Source organism: Dendrobates tinctorius, unplaced genomic scaffold (assembly GCF_039654945.1).
Source record: "Dendrobates tinctorius isolate UK_male_01 unplaced genomic scaffold, ASM3965494v1 ptg000029l, whole genome shotgun sequence".
Classification (NCBI taxonomy): Eukaryota; Metazoa; Chordata; class Amphibia; order Anura; family Dendrobatidae; genus Dendrobates; species Dendrobates tinctorius.
Window position 1 is genome coordinate 57688387 of NW_027361697.1, and position 21079 is coordinate 57709465.

Sequence of the window (21079 nt, forward strand, 5' to 3'; positions counted from 1 at the left end):
GTATACAAGTTTTCTATCACAGGATATGATTCCTTTTAAGAGGATCAGTCACTAGATCAAAAGTTGCCAATTTTTTATATTATTTTATTCTCATTGTTCTCATAAGTATTGTTTTTTGCTTAATTTAAACCCACCATGTGGTTTTAGAGATACCGGCTTTTTATTTACTACTACCGTAATTTTTATGGTCTTTACTATGGTCTTTACTAAGAGGGTGTGGCTCACAGGATTATCTGGGGGCGTGTCTTTAGTCTTTTCCTCATAATTTCTCTGCAAGCCATGCCCCCTTGATAAAGACCATAAAAATGATCACCCAGTAAAAAAGCCCATATCTCTGAAACCGTATGGAGGGTTTTAGCAACTCAATAAATGGAATACTCAGGAGAGCAGTGAGAATAAAATAAGAGCATAAACTAGCAAGTTTTGACTTAATGATCGGTCCTGATTAAATAACAGATTTACAATTATTAATGATACAAGCATTCTTGTGAATGCCTGATTATATGAACTCTGTCTGAAATGCGTGCTATTCATAACTGTATTATTATATAAGCTGTTGCTCTCTGATTATTTTATCCGAAGTCCAAGGCTCACTACTATGGGGCTTATAAGACTTAGTCTACTACGTTTAGCTGTCCACCACCGTTAGGCATATAAGGCCAAAAATGATGCACAACAGACCACACTGCGACTCCATCTCCACCATTATAGACTATGACCCCATCGGCACATACGCCCAAATCCCTTAGAGCGGGTGGGAGAGAAGCTCCGATGGGGCCACTGAAAATACAGTACACAATGTTTACAGGGCTCTACGGCTAAATGATGAGCTTGATAAGTAATAAAAAAATCCTAGTCATATACAACATTGATTAAAAAGATCTACATTAACCTGACTGCTCAAACTTTATATATATTTTTTATTTCCAGATGAATTTAACCGTGTCCAGGTCAAGGTGGATGATGAGCCAGAAAGAGAAAAAACCGAGGACTCGGAGATGTCCTCCGATGAGGATAGTGACTCTGAGGATTCTGTCTACATCAATGCGTCTTTCATAACAGTATGATGTCTAAGGCCTCTTTCACACATCCGGTTTTCAGCATCAGGCGCGATGCGGCGAAAAGTGTAAAAACCGGATCTGGCGCCGGTTGCCACCGGATCCGGTTTTTCCCCCATTCAGATTCATTATCGCCGCATCGCGCCTGATGCCTATGCGGCGTATCCGGTTTTTGCCTGATCCGGCAAAAACAGCCGGTCCGGCATCTGGAAAAAACGTTCTCTGCAACGTTTTTTCTCAGCGCCGGACCGGCTTTTTCCACAGCGCATGCCCGGACTCTGTGAATGTTAACCCCACAAGTGCCCGGCGAGAGAGAGAGAGATCTCTCTCTGTCACCCGGACACTTGTGAGAGATCTCTCTCGCCGGGCACTTGTGGGGTTAACACTCACAGTGTCTGGGTGAGAGAGAGAGATCTCTCTGTGGGGTTAACCCCACAAGTGCCCAGCAAGAGAGAGAGATTCTCTTGCCTGGACACTAATGTTAACCCCCCATGTCTCTCTCTCTCCACCCCCCTCCCCTCTCCTCCCCTCCCCTCCCCTCTCCTCTCCTATCCTCTCCTCCCCTCACCTCCCTTTCAGCAGCTGTCTCATTGGCTGCCTCTCTCCTGCTGCTCCTTTAATAATGTCCGAGCCGTATCATCTCGCTGCACACACATCCGGTGTCACGGCTGCAGGCCGGATCCGGCGGCCCGGCTTTTCGCCGCACGCCGCCGGACCCCACACACCGGATGTGTGAAAGTAGCCTTAGATACATATTTTTATTACTCAAGTAGATCTCAATGATGAGTAATCTTGGTGATATTTACACATTAGGGATATAAGTATGCATTTATCCATATAAATGTCTTTGTCTGTTTGACACAAGGCCTTGTAAAAAAAAATGTACCACTTTTGTAATAGATAACAATTAGTCTCTCCCCAATGTTGGCACTCTATAGAATCAAGATGACTGTAGGAACCAATAAAATGTTATTTTTCTATACTATTCAAAAAATTACTTAAAGGATTGACACTGTGATAACCCTTAGCTTTTCAGGTGTCCAAGTGCTATTATACTGTAATTATCCATTGTACTGTGCAAAAATATAATTAGTAAAGGGGACTGTACTGTATATTGGTCATGAGTCATGACTATTTACTGCAGCGCAGCCATTATTTCTTATCAATCCAAGGGTCTATGGCTAAATTGTCACTATGAGGAAAAGATTAATAAGACATTTTTAATAGAGGCCCAGAGAGTTGTTCCAAAAGTTCTTCGCTGTTTTACTAAGGAGCAGAGGCGTAGCTAGGGTTTTGGTTCAGGGGGGGCGAAACTTCTGAGTGGGCCCCTAACCAGAGAACCTCAGCAGATGACCACGCTGTTGCCAGAAATAATCTATATATAAAAAGACCAGTATTGATATTACCGCCATATGGTCAGTGGTAAATAATACCAGTCCTACAGAACATAAAATAGATTACAGCAGAGTTACAGATAATGACTTACCGCTGACGTTCTTTCTGATGGAGACGTTCACTTTTCACGTCTTTTCCATCTGGCCCAGACCGACATGACAACTCCTCCAGCCAGGACTCGGCTGCAGAGAATACAACAAAGACATATTTCACTTCTCATATTTTCAGCACTGTCACCAATTGGACTGTCCTCAACCTGCACAAACTGCTTATCCTGCTGATACCCCAATACTGAGCTGCTGCTGTCGTATGTGTCCCTATTACTGCACCTATTGTGTGGTTCTGTGTGACCTCTAAATTGTAAAGCAACTCTCTAGAAAATGGTAATGTCGGGTGCAAGTGCCCTAGAAAACAGTGCCCACATTTTGTCCCCTAGAATGTAATATTGCCCTCTGTGTGCCCCTTTGATAGTCACAGTAACCCGAGTTCCCCTACAACAATAAGTGCCCACTTTACATTTAATAATGTCCCAAGTCTCCCCCCGTACAGCTCCCCTATACACAGTATAATGCCCCCTCACTGTATATATACTGACCCCTTAATGTCCAAAAACTATTTAATGGCTCCAACACTGTTTGATGGCCCCATCACTATAATCCCCACACTCTATGATGGCCCCCTAGATAGCCTCCATATAGTATAATGCACCATATAGTCCTCAATATAGTATAATGCACTCCCCATAGGCAGAGTCTATAGTATAATGCACTCCCCATAGGCAGTGTCTATAGTATAATGCACTCCCCATAGGCAGCCTCTATATCATAATAAACCCCCATAGGCAGATTCTATATTATAATCCAGCCTCATAGGCAGCCTCTGTATTATAATGCACCCTCATAGGCAGCCTCTATATTATAATGCACCGTCATAGGCAGCCTTTGTATTATAATGCACCCCCATAGGCAGCCTATTATAATGCACTCCCCATAGGCAGCCTATTATAATGCACCCCCATAGGCAGCCTATTAGAATGCACGCCCCATAGGCAGCCTATTATAATGCACCCCCATAGGCAGCCTATTATAATGCACCCCCATAGGCAGCCTTTGTGTTATAATGCACTCCCCATAGGCAGCCTATTATAATGCATCCCCATTACCAAAAATAAAAAATCCAATACTCACCTCTTTTGCTCCTGGCTCCTGCGCTGCTCCCTGCTCTCCTGCTCATCTTCTGACAGCGGGCGCCGGGCAGTGACGTCATCGCGCCCGCTGTCAGGAAGAGGGTGATGATGGGAGAATGAGTGCTCGCTCCTTCTCTCATCAATGTGCTCAGCTCTATCGGCCAGATGCAGATACAGCTGACCCTGCGAGGATGGGCGGGTGGCCCACTGCTGGCTCAGGGCCCCCCACCGCCTGCTCAGGGGCCCCATAGCGGCTGGGCTGCAGATCAGGGAGATCGATTCTCCCTGCTATGCTGCAGTAGCGTAGCTCCGGGTGGGCCCCCTCAGAGCACGGGGCCCGGGGCCACTGCCCCCTCTGTCCCCCCGGTAGCTACGCCACTGCTAAAGAGTCATGAATTATGGGAATTATTTTCTACTTTTACTATGAAACGCAGTTTGTAAGCTCAAACATTGTCTTTTTCTTTTAGGGATATTGGGGAACTCGCTCAATTGTAGCAGCCCAAGCCCCTCTAAAAAATACAACATCTGAATTCTGGCAAATGATCTTCCAGAAAAAAATTAAAGCAATTGTGATGCTTTCTGGATTAAACCTAGAGAAGAATGTGAGTATCATAGACATGAAATATAAAAATATACTCCACACTGTGTCACATATTGTATTTATCAACTTTTTGAGCTTTCCAATCTTCTCTATAATGTTGATCTTCAAATCAGGAATATATTATAATTGATCCAATGGTTTTCTAATTATTTGACGTTTAGTATATTATTATCATTCTAATATACACAAACCCTGGAAGATGAATGGGGCACTATTACTGTATGTGGATATAGCAGCTGTCTTCTGTGTTTATACAGGAAGACGATTGTGCGCCATATTGGAAAGAGAGGTCCAAGACATATAATGATCTTGAAGTTGATCTCACAGATGAAAATCCATGTGGTAGCTACACTGAACGCTCTTTTGAGATCAGGCATGCTAAGGTAAGACCATTTCAGTTACTTCACTCTTTTACCTTTTTCTCCTATTTTTGAGCATTTTGGTGATAACATTTTAGGTATATTCTAAACATTGGATATCTCTGCTTTTGCCATTAGCTCACTTTCAAGCCAGCAAAGGTCAAGACATTTAAACCTGGAATACTTATTTAGTAACTATAGAAAAAAAGCAAAATTTAAAACTTGTTTCCATTATGAACATATTAATCAAGAGTTAGAACATTCGCTTAGTCATTATTAAAGGGAATCTGTCACCAGGGTTTTGCTACCCCATCTGAGAGCATGATGATGTAGGGACAGAGACCTTGATTCTATCAAAGTATTGCTAAAGGCCCCATCACACACAGCGAGATCGCTAGCGAGATCGCTCATTTTGTGACACAACAGCGATCTCGCCAGCAACATTGCTGTGTGTGGCACACAACAGCGACCGGCGCCCCTGCCGGGTATCGCTGATCGTGCTCTAATGTCCTGGGCCATTTTTTGATCATTGGTCTCCCACTGGCCAGCATGCATCGCTGAGTGTGACAGCGAGAGACCAGCGATCAGCGACACTGGGAGCTGGTATCCAACGTAAACAGCGGGTATCTAAGAGCCACGCGGCTCTTAGTTACCAGCTGTTTACCTTGGATGCCAGCTTGCTTGCTGGTCCCGATCGCTGGTGGGTCTGTCTATGTGACAGCTCACCAGCCATCAGCTAACTATGTCCCAGCAATCCCATCCACGTCGGATCGTTGGTGGGATCTTTGGACATTGAAGCGTGTAATGGGGCCCTTACTGGGCTGCTTGCAGTCATTTTGATAACATCCCTGTTTTATCTGCTGCAGATCTACCAGCTCTCTGAATACTGAGCCCTGTATAACCCCGCCCCTCAACACCATTGATTTCCAGCTGTGCAGGGTGTATTGACAGAAAGCTGCCTATCAGATAAGGGGGTGGGGTTACACTAAGCAGGAGGACTACATGGCACAAGACAACTAGTCCTCTTGTAATAATCTCCTGCTGGTAAAATGCCTACTTAAAAACACCAAATAAACAGCTCAAACCGTGAAATAAAGAGAAACTGGCAGCAGGATTTAGCAATATACTGTAGAGTAAAGGTTTAGCCATAATATCACTGTTATACTGATTAATCTCTTCAGCCATGGCCATTTTTAGCTTTTCACTAAATCAAACTGTTCCTGCACCTTCCATGGCAGTTGTGGCAGAAGCATGGCATTTAAAACAGGAGGTAGGTCACTGAAATATCAGTGAGATGCCATTGAAACACGGGTTGCAGATGGAGTGGCTGGAGGAGGAGGGGAAGACCCAAACCATAGACCCACCATTGTTCACTGAAATGTCATCAAGAAAAATTCAAGTGTATCCGTGTAATTATAATGACCAGGAGAATCATGTTTCCAGGTCATTTTTACTGCACAATGAATGCCATAAAAACAAATGGTATATTGAATTGTCTTATTCAAAAGTACCGTATTTTTCAGACTATAAGACACAATTTTTTCCTCCACAAATGTGGAGGAAAATGGAGGGCGAATCTTATAGTCTGGATGTACCTGCTCTGGCTGTGGTGGGGAGCTGGGGGAGCGGCAGTAGAGGAGCAGCGGGTCACAGGAGGCAGGGCCATAGTTGTGGAATGCAGTGAATATTCATTCTCTTTAGTAGCAGGCACACGTGAATGCCCGGCAGCTGCAGGAAGCCAATGGCTGCAGCTGACACTATGCGTGCTATTAAAGAGCAATGAATATTCACTGCTCTCCACGGCCATGCACTGCTTACAAGCATAAAGCAGCTGCTGGCAACAGAACAGGACGCTGAGAGCAGGAAGGTAAGTAAAATGGTTTATGCTTTATCTTTAAGTTTTTATGATGATGCCATTCATACCAGGACAGAGACGGGGGACCTACAGTCATATGTAAAAGTTTGGGCACCCCTATTAATATTAACCTTTTTTCTTTATAACAATTTTGGTTTTTGCAACAGGTATTTCAGTTTCATATATCTAATAACTGATGGACTCAGTTATATTTCTGGATTCAAATGAGGTTTATTGTACTAACAGAAAATGTGCAATCTGCATTTAAACAAAATTTGACCGGTGCAAAAGTATGGGCACCCTTATCATTTTCTTGATTTGAACACTCCTAACTACTTATTACTGACTTCCTGAAGCACTAAATTGGTTTTGTAACCTCATTGAGCTTTGAACTTCATAGCCAGGTGTATCAAATCATGAGAAAAGGTATTTAAAGTGGCCACTTGCAAGTAGTTCTCCTATTTGATTCTCCTATGAAGAGTGGCATCATGGGCTCCTCAAAACAACTCTCAAATGATCTGAAAACAAAGATTATTCAAAATAGCTTTTCAGGGGAAGGATACAAAAAGTTGTCTCTGAGATTTAACCAGTCAGTTTCCACTGTGAGGAACATAGTAAGGAAATGGAAGAACACAGGTACAGTTCTTGTTAAGCCCAGAAGTGGCAGGCCAAGAAAAATATCAGAAAGGCAGAGAAGAAGAATGGTGAGAACAGTCAAGGACAATCCACAGACCACCTCCAAAGACCTGCAGCATCATCTTGTGCAGATGGTATCACTGTGCATCGGTCAACAATACAGCGCACTTTGCACAAGGAGAAGCTGTATGGGAGAGTGATGCGAAAGAAGCCGTTTCTGCAAGCACGCCACAAACAGAGTCGTCTGAGGTATGCAAAAGCACATGTGGACAAGCCAGTTACATTTTGGAAGAAGGTCCTGTGAACTGATGAAACAAAGATTGAGTTGTTTGGTCATACAAAAAGGCGTTATGCATGCGCTGTATTGTTGACCGATGCACAGTGACACCATCTGCAGCAAGATGATGCTGCAGGTCTTTGGAGGTGGTCTGTGGATTGTCCTTGACTGTTCTCACCATTCTTCTTCTCTGCCTTTCTGATATTTTTCTTGGCCTGCCACTTCTGGGCTTAACAAGAACTGTACCTGTGTTCTTCCATTTCCTTACTATGTTCCTCACAGTGGAAACTGACTGGTTAAATCTCTGAGACAACTTTTTGTATTCTTCCCCTGAAAAGCTATGTTGAATAATCTTTGTTTTCAGATCATTTGAGAGTTGTTTTGAGGAGCCCATGATGCCACTCTTCATAGGAGAATCAAATAGGAGAACTACTTGCAAGTGGCCACCTTAAATACCTTTTCTCATGATTTGATACACCTGGCTATGAAGTTCAAAGCTCAATGAGGTAAACAAAACCAATTTAGTGCTTCAGGAAGTCAGTAAAAAGTAGTTAGGAGTGTTCAAATCAAGAAAATGATAAGGGTGCCCATACTTTTGCACCGGTCAAATTTTGTTTAAATGCAGATTGCACATTTTCTGTTAGTACAATAAACCTCATTTGAATCCAGAAATATAACTGAGTCCATCAGTTATTAGATATATGAAACTGAAATACCTGTTGCAAAAACCAAAATTGTTATAAAGAAAAAAGGTTAATATTAATAGGGGTGCCCAAACTTTTACATATGACTGTACATGCCAGGATAGGCATGAGGGGGCCATGCATACCAGGATGGGGATGGGGGCCAATCATATCAGGATAAGAATGGCCACATACATACCAAGATAGAGATGGGGACCAAGCATACCAGGATGGGGATGCGGGCAAATCATACCAGGATAAGGATGGGGCTATGCATAACAGGATGGAGATAGGGGCCATGCCTACCAGGATAGGGATGAGAGGGGCCATGACTGCCAGGATAGGGATGAAGAAGCCATGCATACCAGGATGGGGTTCAGGAGGCCATGCATATCAGGATGGGGATGGGGCTATGTATACAAGGATAAAGATGAGGGGGCCTTGCACATCAGGATGGGGATGGAGGCTATGCATACCAGGATAAGGATAAAGGGCCCTGCATATCAGGATGGGGATGGGGCTATGCATACCAGGATAGGGATGAAGAGGCTGTGCATATCAGGATAGGGAAGAGGAGGCAATGCATACCAGGATAGGGATGAAGGGGTTATGCATACCAGGGTAGGGATGAGGGGGCCATGCATACCAGGATAGGGATGAGGGGGCCATGCATACTAGGATGAGGATGAGGGACCATAGTTTCCAGGATAGGGATGAGGGGGATCATGCCTACCAAGATAGGGATAAGGGGAACATGCATACCAGACTAGGGATGAAGAGGCCATGCATACCAGGATAGGGTTAAGGAGGTCATGCATATCAGGATGGGGAAGGGGATATGCATACCAGGATAGGGATGAGGAGGACAATGCCTACCAGGATTGGGATGAGGGGGACCAGGCCTATCAGGATAGGAATGAGGGGGACCATGCCTACCAAAATAGTGATAAGGGGGACATGCCTACCAGGCTAGGGTTGAGGAGGCCATGCATACCTGGATAGGATTGTAGGATTGAGGAGGTCATGCATAGCAGTATATGGATGAGGAGGCCATGCATATCAGGATGGGGATGAGGGCCATGCATACCGGGATAGGGATGAGGAGGCTATGCATATCAGGATAGGGATGAGGAGGCCATGCATACCATGATGGAGATGGGGGACATGAATACCAGGCTAGGGATGAGGAGGCTATGCATACCTGGATGGAGATGGGGGGACATGAATATCAGGCTAGGGATGAGGGTGCCATGCATACTAGGATGGGGATGAGGGAGCCATGCATACCATGATAGGGATGAGGGTCCATGCATACCAGGGTAGAGATGAGGGGGCTATGTATACCAGGATAGGGATGAGGGGGCAATGTATACCAGGATGGGGATGAAGGGACCATATACAGCTCTGGCAAAAAATAAGAGACCACCACATCAAAACCCTGTCATGGGCAGCCCATTCTCCAGACCTGAACCCCATTGAAAACCACTGGAATTTAATCAAGAGGATGATGGATAGTCACAAGCCATCAAACAAAGAAGAACTGAATACATTTTTGCGCTAGAAACACTGTGAAAGACTGGTAGAAAGCATGCCAAGATGCATGAAAGCTGTTTTTAAAAATCATGGTTATTCCACAAAATATTGATTTCTGAACTCTTCCTGAGTTAAAACATTAGTATTGTTGTTTCTAAATGATTATGAACATGTTTTCTTAGCATTATTTGAGGTCTGAAATCACTGTTGTTTTTTTGTTGTTTTTTTTAATTTTGACCTTTTCTCCAGAAAAAAAAAATTATTGATTGGAAATTCGGAAACATGTTATCAGCAGTTTGTAGACTAAAAGAGCAATTTACATTTTACTCAAAAATATACCTATAAAGAGAAAAATCAGACAAACTGAACATTTGGAAGTGGTCTCTTAATTTTTGCCAGAGCTGTTTACTAGGATAGGGGATATTAGTGTCCCAAAAACAAGTCATCTTATAGATGGCAACAAAGAATTAACAAAACTATGGTTTTTGGAATAAAAGGAGGAAAAACTGAAAGCTCACTAATAATATTAATGTAACCTTGTTAACACATTTAGTTTCTGTTTAAATGTATTACTACTACATATGCAGTAATATATACAGACAATGTATATGTACTACTACTACATATACGGTAGTTTATAAGACATTAAAATCACATAATATGCTTCTATGCTTTAGAGGAAAGATATCAGAAAGGTCTCTCAGTTCCATTACAACCAATGGGAAGATGTTCTCCCCAAAGAAACTAAGGGGCTACTGGAGATGATTGAGAAAATCAGAAATATTATTTCAAGCAAGAAATTGGAGGAGCAGAACAGACGTGACAAATCAGTTCCTCTTGTTGTCCACTGCAGGTAATTCAAGATGCTTAAATGTGACTATTGTTATAATTTTTATGATGCATTAAAACATTTGAAAAGTGCAGTAAGTTCAGCTAATGTATACATTTTCTGCAGCTGATTTTTTAGCTACTTCCCATTGGAATTTGCAGAATTTCTTGCTGACTTTGATGAAGATTTACTTTGGATTTCACCCTATTCCAAAATATGAAATCTGCACCGTAAATTGATGCAGTAAAGGGAACCTGACAGCTGATATTTTCTGCCCAAACCATGGGCAGCATGTATCAGACAGTAGCTGTATGATTTCAGCCATAAATGTTTAAATCAAAAACATTGTGGCATTTCAGAGAAAAATACAGTTCAATAGTCGCCGAGGTCCGAGCCGTGCTTGAGGCTAGCTGGACAGGCAGGTTCCAGACAGCTTCTCCCCATCCATTGCCCTTGAGTGATAGGTCTCTCCCTATACCCTATACACGCACCTGTCTCTTCAGGCGAAACGCGAGACATGTGAGACAGTGTAAAATCAACTGAAGTTAATCAACTGATTAAGTTAATTTCCAGGCTGAAACACTTTTAGATTTGAATAAACCAGCAGGGGAAAAGACAATATTTAGTTAAAAGATGATAACTGATAACTAAAAGCTGCTTGTGTCATGTATCTGGGAAAAAGATGTCACTAGGATTTACAGTTGTTGAGAAGTAAAAGCCAGAGTTGGGTTATAAAAAAAATCCCAATCTTTGATGATCTCCTTTATCAAATGGAAAGTACATACTGCCACAACAAACCTGCAACTTAAGGGGGCTTCACACATAGCGATATCGCTAGCAATATCGCTAAAGCGTCACCGATTTTGTGACGCAGCAGCGATATTGCTAGCGATATTGCTATGTATGATACTTACCTCCGACCGGCTCCCCAGCTGGCTATCGCTGATCGCGCGAGAACGTCCTGGACCGTTTCTCGTCGGCCGCTTCCTACTGGAGTCGACGAGCATCGCGTGGACGCTGGCGGGAGCACGTCTTCATCGCCGCGTCTTACAGGTAAGTAACGACCGTCGACCGCTGCTATGTCGCTGGTGAGATCTGCCTGTTTGGCAGCTCACTAGCGACCATTTAGCGATGCACCAGCGATCCTGACCGGGTCGTATCGTGGTCGGGATCATTAGTGCATCGCTAAATTTGATGGGACCCTTAGACTCTCAGCCTGGGCAAGGAGGGCAGTAATCAGAGAGGCAGCACAGAGACCAAAGGTAACCCTGAAGTAGCTACATTGTTACCAAGCAGAGACTGGAATATCTGTCTGTAACTATCGGTACACTGGTCGTTATTTGAGAATGGGATACAACGCTGCTATGAATGACTCTGACCACGATGTGATGCGAAACCAACTTTTCTTTATAACTCGTGCAAAGGATAACAAGATTCCACTTCTCAACAAAATATGGGCCACAACAGCCACAATCCACAGAATGCAAATTATGCAGCCTGAGAGATCCCAAGTGCCAGCTTCATGGAAAGGAGCAAGACTATCCCACAACTATGCCACTCCCTCCCTTATCCGATACAGGGCCTTCCAGGATTCTACCGTGGCCATGACACATGGTCCTCTCAGGTATACAATCTTACACCCGCCTCCCGCCTTAATTACAATAGGTTCCTGGTACCCTGTTTGCCCCTTGATATATGTATATATATTTACACAACTAATCACTTAATTCAACACAATATTTACACAGTGAACTGTACTCTTTATGAGCGCTCAGAACGGACACCCCGACAAAATGTCCTCACAAGTAAGCAACTGGACTTGTTATTCTGCCTTCCGGCCGCTAGATTAAGTCAGCTTCCTGGGTCACCAACTCTCTGCTACAGGTGCAGGTGAAGATTCAGATCAATTTCAATAGTTTTTCATGGAGCTCTCTTATGGTATCCACATTTTAACCAGAGTCTCAAAATACAGGTGCTCATATAGTGTCCATCAGTTCATCAGTAGTCTCAGTAACAGGAATGTTCTTGGAGATGCTGTGAGTCCTATCTAACTCTCCCTAACTAACTAAACAGTCAGTGACTGCTCACACATCTCAGTTTACTCATGGGAGCCGCTCCCTCTCGATCACGCCATCCAATTTGGATCACTTGAGGCTCTCAATCCTTCTCAGTCTCTCAGGCAGGATCTCTTCTCTAAAATTTACCTCATGAGTCTAATCTCCAAACACTTCCTTTTTCCAGCACTTTCTCTTCTTGTTCCAGAGTGACCGCTAGTGGTCGAACTAAATTAGTTCATCAGTAGTCTCAGTAACAGGAATGTTCTTGGAGATGCTGTGAGTCCTATCTAACTCTCCCTAACTAACTAAACAGTCAGTGACCGCTCACACATCTCAGTTTACTCATGGGAGCCGCTCCCTCTCGATCACACCATCCAATTTGGATCACTTGAGGCTCTCAATCCTTCTCAGTCTCTCAGGCAGGATCTCTTCTCTAAAATTTAGAGTGACCGCTAGTGGTCGAACTAAATTACTGCAACATATTTCTTAATACACTGCGGGGCGGCACGGTGGCTCAGTGGATAGCACTGCAGCCTTGCAGCACTGGGGTCCTGGGTTCAAATCCCACTAAGGACATCTGCAAGGAGTTTGTATGTTCTCTCCGTGTTTGCGTGGGTTTCCTTTGTGTACTCCTGTTTCCTCCCACATTCCAAAGACATAATGATAGGGAATCTAGATTGTGAGCCACATTGGGGACAGTGATGATAATGTGTGCTGCAGAATATGTTAGCGCTAAATAAAAATTATTATTATTTATTATTAATACAGGAAACATTAAAGAGCTACATGTCCATACAACCACAATAATCTGTACACTCTGTCTAGGTGACCTTTATGGAAGAGTGGGCAGAAAAAGCCTTTACTTACACACAAAAATTGTATGACTCGTTTTGAGTTTGCCAAAAGACATGTTAGAGACTTCCCAAATGTATAGAGGAAAGTGATGAGGTCAGATGAGACCAAAATTGAACATTTTGACCACTAAGGTAAACGATATGTCTGGCGCCAAACCAACACAGCTCATAACCCCAAAAAATCATCCCCACAATGAAACATGGTGGCGGCACCATTTTGCTGTGGTCATGTCTTTTGGCAGCAGAGACAGGGAAAATGGTCCAAGTTGAGAGGAAGATGGATGGTGTAAAATACAGGGATATTCTTGAGCAAAACCTGTTTTAGTCTTTCAGTGATTTGAGACTGGGACGGAGGTTCACCTTCCAACAATGACCCAAAGCATACTGCTAAAGCAACACTCAAGTGGTTTAAGGGGAAACATGTAAATGTTTTGAAGTGGCTTAGTCAAAGCCCATAACTTAATCCAATTGAGAATCTATGGTCAGACTTGAAGCTTGCTGTTCACCAAAGGAAACCATGTAACTTGAAGGAGCTGGAACAGTTTTGCCTTGAGGAATGGGCAAAAATCCCAGGGGCAAGATGTACAAATCTCATAGAAACATATGCAAAGCAACTTGCAGCAGTAATTGCCGCAAAAGGTGGCTCTAAAACTGACTTTAGGGGGTGAATAGTTAGGCACACTGAAGTTTTCAGTTATTTTGTCCTATTTGTTGTTTGTTTCCCAATAAAAAGAAAAACAAATGTTCAGAGTTGTATGCATGCTCTTTAGATGAACTGATGAAATCCCTCTAAACCTGTGAAATTCCAGGTTGTGAAGTAGCAAAACACAAAAAATGCCAACAGGGTGAATACTTTCGCAAGCTGCTGTACTAGAAAAAGGCATACTTACTGAGGCATTGTGATACTCTGGGCAGGATCCTGCTACACAATTGCAGACTTTTTTGAGCAATGATGTTTCCCTATGGCAGTGCCCTCTTTCAGCACAATAATGTGTGTTACACTTCAAAAATTGTTCAAGAATAGTTGAAAAGCATTACAACGTCTGATTTGTATCCAGCGTCTATGGGATGTTCCAGAGAAACAACTCTTATCAAAAAGGCTCACCTTGCAACTTACAAGATTAGGATATTGTTGCATGCTTGCATACCATGGGACACTTTTATATGAATTGTGGACTCTACACCTCGATGTGTCTGATACCACTTGGGGCATACACAATATTAACCCCTTTCAAACTCTGACAGCGGCATTTAACAAGCGCTTCCGGCAAGCATGCTGAAAATCCACCCATCAATGACCCCGGATCGAGGGTCTCTGATGGGTTGGCATGACAACCAGAGCTCTCATGCAAACCTCTATGGTTATCACTGCCGGATTGCTATGAGGGCTGCCCAGTGATCGGCACTCACCAGTGAGTAATTATGCTACATACAGGCGATCTGATCATTGTCTGTATGTAGCAGAGGCGATCAGGTTATGGCAGCTTCTAGTCTCTCATGGAGACTATTGAAGTATGCAAAAAGTAAAAAAAGTTTTGAAAAATATAAAATTATTAAAAAATAAATAAATAAAAGTTCAAATCACCCCCCTTTTGTCCCATTCAAAATAAAGCAATTAAAAAAATCAAACATACACATATTTGGTATCGGCGCATTCAGAATTTCCTGATCTATCAATAAAAAAAGGATTAACCTGATCACTAAATGGCGTAGCAAGAAAAAAAGCCAAAACGCCAGCATTACGTTTTTTTGGTCGCTGTGACATTGCATTAAAATGCAATAATGGGCAGATCGCATCTGCATCTGTATCGGCGTGCAAAAAATAAGCCCTCACTCAACCCGAGATCATGTAAAATGGAGATGCTACGGGTATCGGAAAATGGCGCAATTTTTTTTAACAAAGTTTGGAATTTTTTTCACCACTTAGACAAAAAAGTACCTAGACATGTTTGGTGTCTATGAATGACCTGGAGAATCATAATGGCAGGTCAGTTTTAGCATTTAGTGTACATAGTAAAAAAGCAAAACAAACAACTGTGGAATTTTTTTTTGCAATTTCACCGCGCTTTGAATTTTTTTCCCATTTTGAGTACATGATATGTTAAAACCAATGGTGTTTTTCAAAAGTGCAACTCATCTTGCAAAAAACAAGCTCTCACATGGCCATTTTCACCAAAAAAATAAAAAAATTATGGCTCTGGGAAGAAGGAGAGCAAAAAACTAAAACGCCTATATGAAAATACCTCCGGTCATGAAGGGGTTAAGCAGTTAGTCTCTGTCTGATGGCTAATTGGTTTATATGGTCTTTGCCATTCATTCTGCACACATTAGTCTTGCACACTTTCACATTTGTACATGTACTTGCAAACAGCTAAGTGAAAAAAACCTGTCTAGTAATTTATGTCATTGATATTTTTTTTCAAAGTGATGGATCTAAGCGAACTGGGACATTCTGTGCCCTCTGGAATCTTCTTCAAAGTGCCCAGGTTGAAGAAGTCATTGATGTCTTCCAGACAGTGAAACATTTACGTCGCCAGCGGTCAGGAATGGTATCTTCTTTTGTAAGTATATGATGAGAGATGTAATTTTGGTGATTCCTATTGTACAATTGCTCACAGACCATTTTTTAATGGGGGTAATAAGTCTCTTTCTGTTATATGTTAACCTTAATTTATACACAGTGCTTGAAAAAGTATTTATACCCTGTGAACTTTTCCATAATATTTCACATTACGCCCCCACAAACTTGCCTATATTTTTACTCAATTGGACTCCATTTACTAATTCTGTGAATTCTGGAGGCAATTGTTCACTCTAGATTTTATTTAGGGGTATCAAACTAAATACAAATTCATGCCGGAAATTTCACATTTTTACATTTTTTTAAATAATTAGAAAGCCATATATTTTTTCCTTTACACTTTCCACATACTTGCTGCTTTGTGTTGCTATTTCACATAACATCCCAATAAAATGCATTTAAGTTTATGAGTACAACATGAAAAAATATGGAAAGGTTCACAGGGTATGATTACTTTTTCAAGCTACTGAATAAGACCGGCGGTACACTTAAGACTAAAGGTCAGTAGCCCTGCAGAATTTGAAAATGATCATATGACAACCTGATGTATATGTCAACTTTCTAATTCTCTCACAATGGCAGAAGATGTGGAGAAATGGATTTGGCCAGGGATGAACATACCATTGATGCAAGCTATGCAGTCACACGGGGGCCAAAGAGATAAGGAGGCCCACTTTCAACTCCAAAGTAACTTCTATCACAGACACTCAGGAGTGCATTATGATTATTGAACTGCAAAGGGCAAATATATTTTTCTTACTCATGTGCTCTCTGGATTATGCAGTTGGATTTCAACATATTTGGAGAGATAGCCATCAGACAAATGAGCATTTGGCCAAAAGGAATCCATTGTGTATGGCAGGCTTCATAATAAATCTCATAACAGGCATGAGCCATCAACTAATGCATTTCAAAAAAACAAAAACATTCTTAAATTGTTTGTGTTCTATCCATGTGGCCTGAGAGCATAGTGGCCAATCATGCAAGATCTTTTTCGAACACTTATATATAATTCAATGTACAAATACATATTGGTGGGAATTCCTCAAGACTGGAAATTCACAAGGTGCACATCTTTTAGTTATCCGATAGAAATGTACTCCAGTCCTGAATCAATTTTTTGCTATAATTTATGCCACTATTGTGTTGCAATTATAGAAAATCTGTTAAGTAGTAATAGGCCACACTTCTTCCACTTAACTCTTGCCACTTTTCAAAAAAATTGGCATAAAAGTGCCAAAAGTCACTAAACCTATGCGCATCTACACATTGTCCAAACACTTTTGACCTTTGTATGCCAGTTATTTGACAAAAAAGGCTTGATAAATTGTTTCCAATTTGAATAATGAATTAAGTACTTACATTGGAGCATATTTATCAAGTTTCTAGCGTAATTTGAGCCAAAAAAAGCCTTTCATGGCATGCATTTTATTTATTCTGTGTTTTAGACAATGATCGCAGCAAAGTGACATAACCTAACTGAAAATTTGCCACAAAAAGAGAATAGAAGCAAAATATGCAATAATCTGCTGAAAAAAAGGTTCTAAAATTTGGAGCAAATTTCTAGCACAATATAGACCAACTGATGGTGTAATCTTAGATCAGACAGTCATAAAATATGCCAGACAGCATAAACCACTATGATAAATTTGATGCATTTTATTACAGTCTAGTCTAATTTTGCACTGTATAAGGCTAGGTTCAGATTGCTTTAGTGCAGTCCGTTCAACTTACGCGTTAAACGGACTGCACTAGCACAACTGCCTTTTGTGGATGACGTTATGCAAACCCGCTGAAGCATCTGCGCTAGCAGTGACGGACCCTCGGACGCTACAGACCGCGTCCGAGGGTTCACCACAGAATGACAGCACATCACTAATGCATGCTAATTATGACATGCGCTAATGATGCGCTCGTCTATAGCAGTCTATGGGTGTGTTAACGCATCCGTTACATAGCATTAATGCCATTATGTAACGGATGCGTTAAACGCTGCCCTCAAACGCAATGTGAACCCAGCCTAAGTATTAGACAGTATTGATCAGTTTGCCCCATTATGTGTACAGCTCTCCAGAAATCTAAATGTTAAACCATATCATTCTTTATCATTTTAGGAGCAATACGTGTTCCTTTATGATACTTTAGCCAGTACTATACCTGCCCAAAACGGTCAGGTCAAGATAACCATTCATCAGGAAGATAAATTGAATATCAAGAATGAAATGAACAGCAAAATCCCAGAAGACACGCAGTCGGGAGTCACCACCAGCTTAACAGAGGCCACCCCAACTGTTCCCAAAGAGGATGAAACCATCTCCAATGGACCCAGTGCGGCCGCGTTCACAGAAGTATCATTAAGAATAGATGAATGACAAGCAATCGAATACATACAGCAGAAGACAGAGGATAGTGGACATGTTGATGCCTTTCGGGCCTTTTATGTCAACCATGAACATGAACAAAACTAGTACTTTCCCGTATACCCCTAACCTGATGTGCGATGTATAATATAAGTGCGCATTTGATGTTAATAAGGCACAGCTGTAAACATTTCATGCATTATGTGCAGAGTTTATGACAAAAGATCTAATAATTCTCAGCGCCGCGTGTGCCCAAGATGTGTTATAGTAACAAGCTATTGAAATTCTTTCTCTCCATGTAATTCCAAATTTTCCATATGAAGTATAGACAGCCTGCTGCTCTCCAGATGCTTTGCAAATGCCGAGCTGACGCATCACGTCTCCATCTGCAGTATAGTAATTGTTCAAACAAAGAATTGTCTGGATAATCAATATTGCCAGTAAAGCAACTTATACAGTCCAAGGAGGCAAAACCGTATGCAAGCCATAGCTTTTGGTTCAATCGAACGTTAGCGTATATTTCTACTCTAGGTGTATTTTATTTTATTTAGTAAGAATTTTGTAAACTCAAGTGATCAATAAGAAATGTCTTTTATTATTAGTAATGTGCAGCTCCCATAGTCTAAAATAAATGAGCTTTAATATATGAAATCTGAAAATGAAGGTCAAGATAGAGCTATGGAATCATTCAAAGGTGCAATACAAGACTGGGTCACGTTAAATACCAGGACTAGGGTTTTAAATGTATGAGGCTAAACTTTGCATCTATTTACTTACATCTTGTGTTTGCTCAAAATTTGGACAATATACAATAGTAGAGATATCAGAGCATGAAGAATAGAACATGGAGAAAAGAGGATGAGAATCTGGTCAGAGCATAACTGCAAGTATGCGAATTTCATACTTCTGGTAATATGACTCACGCTAGAAATAAAGGGGATGCCTGACTGTGCAGATGTCACAATTTGGCAGTCAGAAATCTCTCTTAATCATGGAAAACCCTTTTAAATACAATGTATTGCATGAGAGTAAATTCCAGGAACTGAAAAATTCTTGAATATGGTTCTAGTAGTTAATAATAATAATAATAATAATAATATAGATTGGTTTTGTTGTTAGCCCATAAAAGTGTCAAAACCAAAGCAATATACGTTACATTTCACATATATCTCCCCCAAAGTTTTGTTGAACAGTAACTTGGCTGTGATCACAAAAGCCGGGTGAGATTTCAATTTTATATGCATGCCTAAATGTTTTAATAGTTCTAATTTAACTTTACACATTAGCACAAAAATCATATATGTAAAGGTATTCTAAAATCAACATTACATCAAATTGGAAATGTGACACTTTCACAAGAAAATCTATTCAAAATGTGAAAAAGATAAAAAATATAAGAATAAAGGAGGAGCAAAGAGGAACAGAGGGGTGTAGCTTACAAATTTGGATTGTTCTCTGAAAGATACTCTACCGAGGAGGCAGAGTCATTCTATGTTTACTATTTTATTTTATTTCTGTTCTCTCTCTTTTTTATTTTTTTTTAATTTAGAGGATAATATGTGGCTGTGTAAATATGCTAGGAGGCAACATTTGGACAATATATTTTTCTTCGATAATTTTAGATACTTTTTATATCTCAGGGTTTATGCTGTCTTTCATTTATGCAAGTACATAGTCCAAATGTAGCTGGCAAATCTTAAAACCTCAGGGGTATGTTGCAAAATTTACAGGCAGGACAAAACTAAGAAGCACGATAATACCATGGTCAGGAAATAGTTTCGTCATTATATGTTTTAGGAAAAAAATTGTGTAAATCAGTAGATCTTGAAGATATATGTTTAAAATCAAAGCAAGATTTTTTTGTGAATTTTTCAAAAATGTTTTTTTTAAATGCGTCCTTTAGTAACATTTCATGCAGATTGTATTTTCAAATTGTATTTTCAATGGCAGTTCCAAGGCCAGGACTGAAAATTCTACAGAGCTTATAATAAACCTTTCAGATTTGCATAGTTTTATGGAATACTTGGAGAATAAAAGAACAATTTGGGGCTGTTATTTTGTACTTGACAGTTGTGTTATTTGCTAAGTATTGAGTCATATGCTTGTTATGAAGATTTTTTTTACTTTTAATGTATTTGCTTTCTGATATAAAAATGTTTGATTAAATATTTTTACTACTGAAAAAAGAGGATTTGAGAATATTTAATATTCTGTGAAAAGACTTAATTATTTAAGATGGATTTATTCAATTTGGAAGCAAAACGAATAAAAAGAAAATAAATCTACAGATGGTGTATATTAATATTGTGTTATTATATTTTAAAGGAACAGGTACAAATTACCATACTTGTGTGAAAAAGAGCAATGGTTGATACTGATATATGATATACATAATATAATCTTTGCCATAAAATGCATTGCTTTAACCAAATGTATTTTTTTAATTTGCTTTATAAGCTGTACATTCCTGCAGTAGAAGGAATTTACATAAAAACTTTTTTTTCTTCCCTCCGTTATAGAGAGACAAGGCACTGAAATTACGGACATATACCTAATGTCTTATTTTTTTATTCAACTGGGCATTTTATTTAATTTAGCTCTGTGGATGTGTGGTTTCATCCAATTATGACACTGTCCAATCATAAAAAGGACGCACCCATAGGTAGAGAAAAAGTAGATGATCACAGTACTGACCTAAATGTCATGTGTGTTTAGGTTGGAAACTGTGCCTGCGTCATGCTTACGTGCTCCTGCGACTTTTCTCCCTATGATGTCACTGTATGCCCCCTCTCCCAGCACTCTACAAACAGTAAGT

At 40.8% G+C, this 21079-nt stretch overlaps 1 protein-coding gene across 4 annotated transcripts in view; it reads left to right on the forward strand.

Annotated features, from left to right (window-relative positions):
* PTPRC (protein tyrosine phosphatase receptor type C) overlaps nucleotides 1-20566 on the forward strand; it is a 253456-nt gene extending 232890 nt beyond the window's left edge. For all 4 annotated transcript variants that reach the window (XM_073571743.1, XM_073571744.1, XM_073571745.1 and 1 more), the window contains 6 exons: nucleotides 931-1061; nucleotides 4107-4241; nucleotides 4498-4623; nucleotides 10261-10436; nucleotides 15749-15884; nucleotides 18019-20566. In XM_073571743.1, the coding sequence (XP_073427844.1) occupies nucleotides 931-1061; nucleotides 4107-4241; nucleotides 4498-4623; nucleotides 10261-10436; nucleotides 15749-15884; nucleotides 18019-18276 (962 nt within the window). In that variant the 3' untranslated portion in view covers nucleotides 18277-20566. The remainder of the gene's footprint in view (nucleotides 1-930; nucleotides 1062-4106; nucleotides 4242-4497; nucleotides 4624-10260; nucleotides 10437-15748; nucleotides 15885-18018) is intronic.
* The last annotated feature ends 513 nt before the right edge of the window (nucleotides 20567-21079 follow it).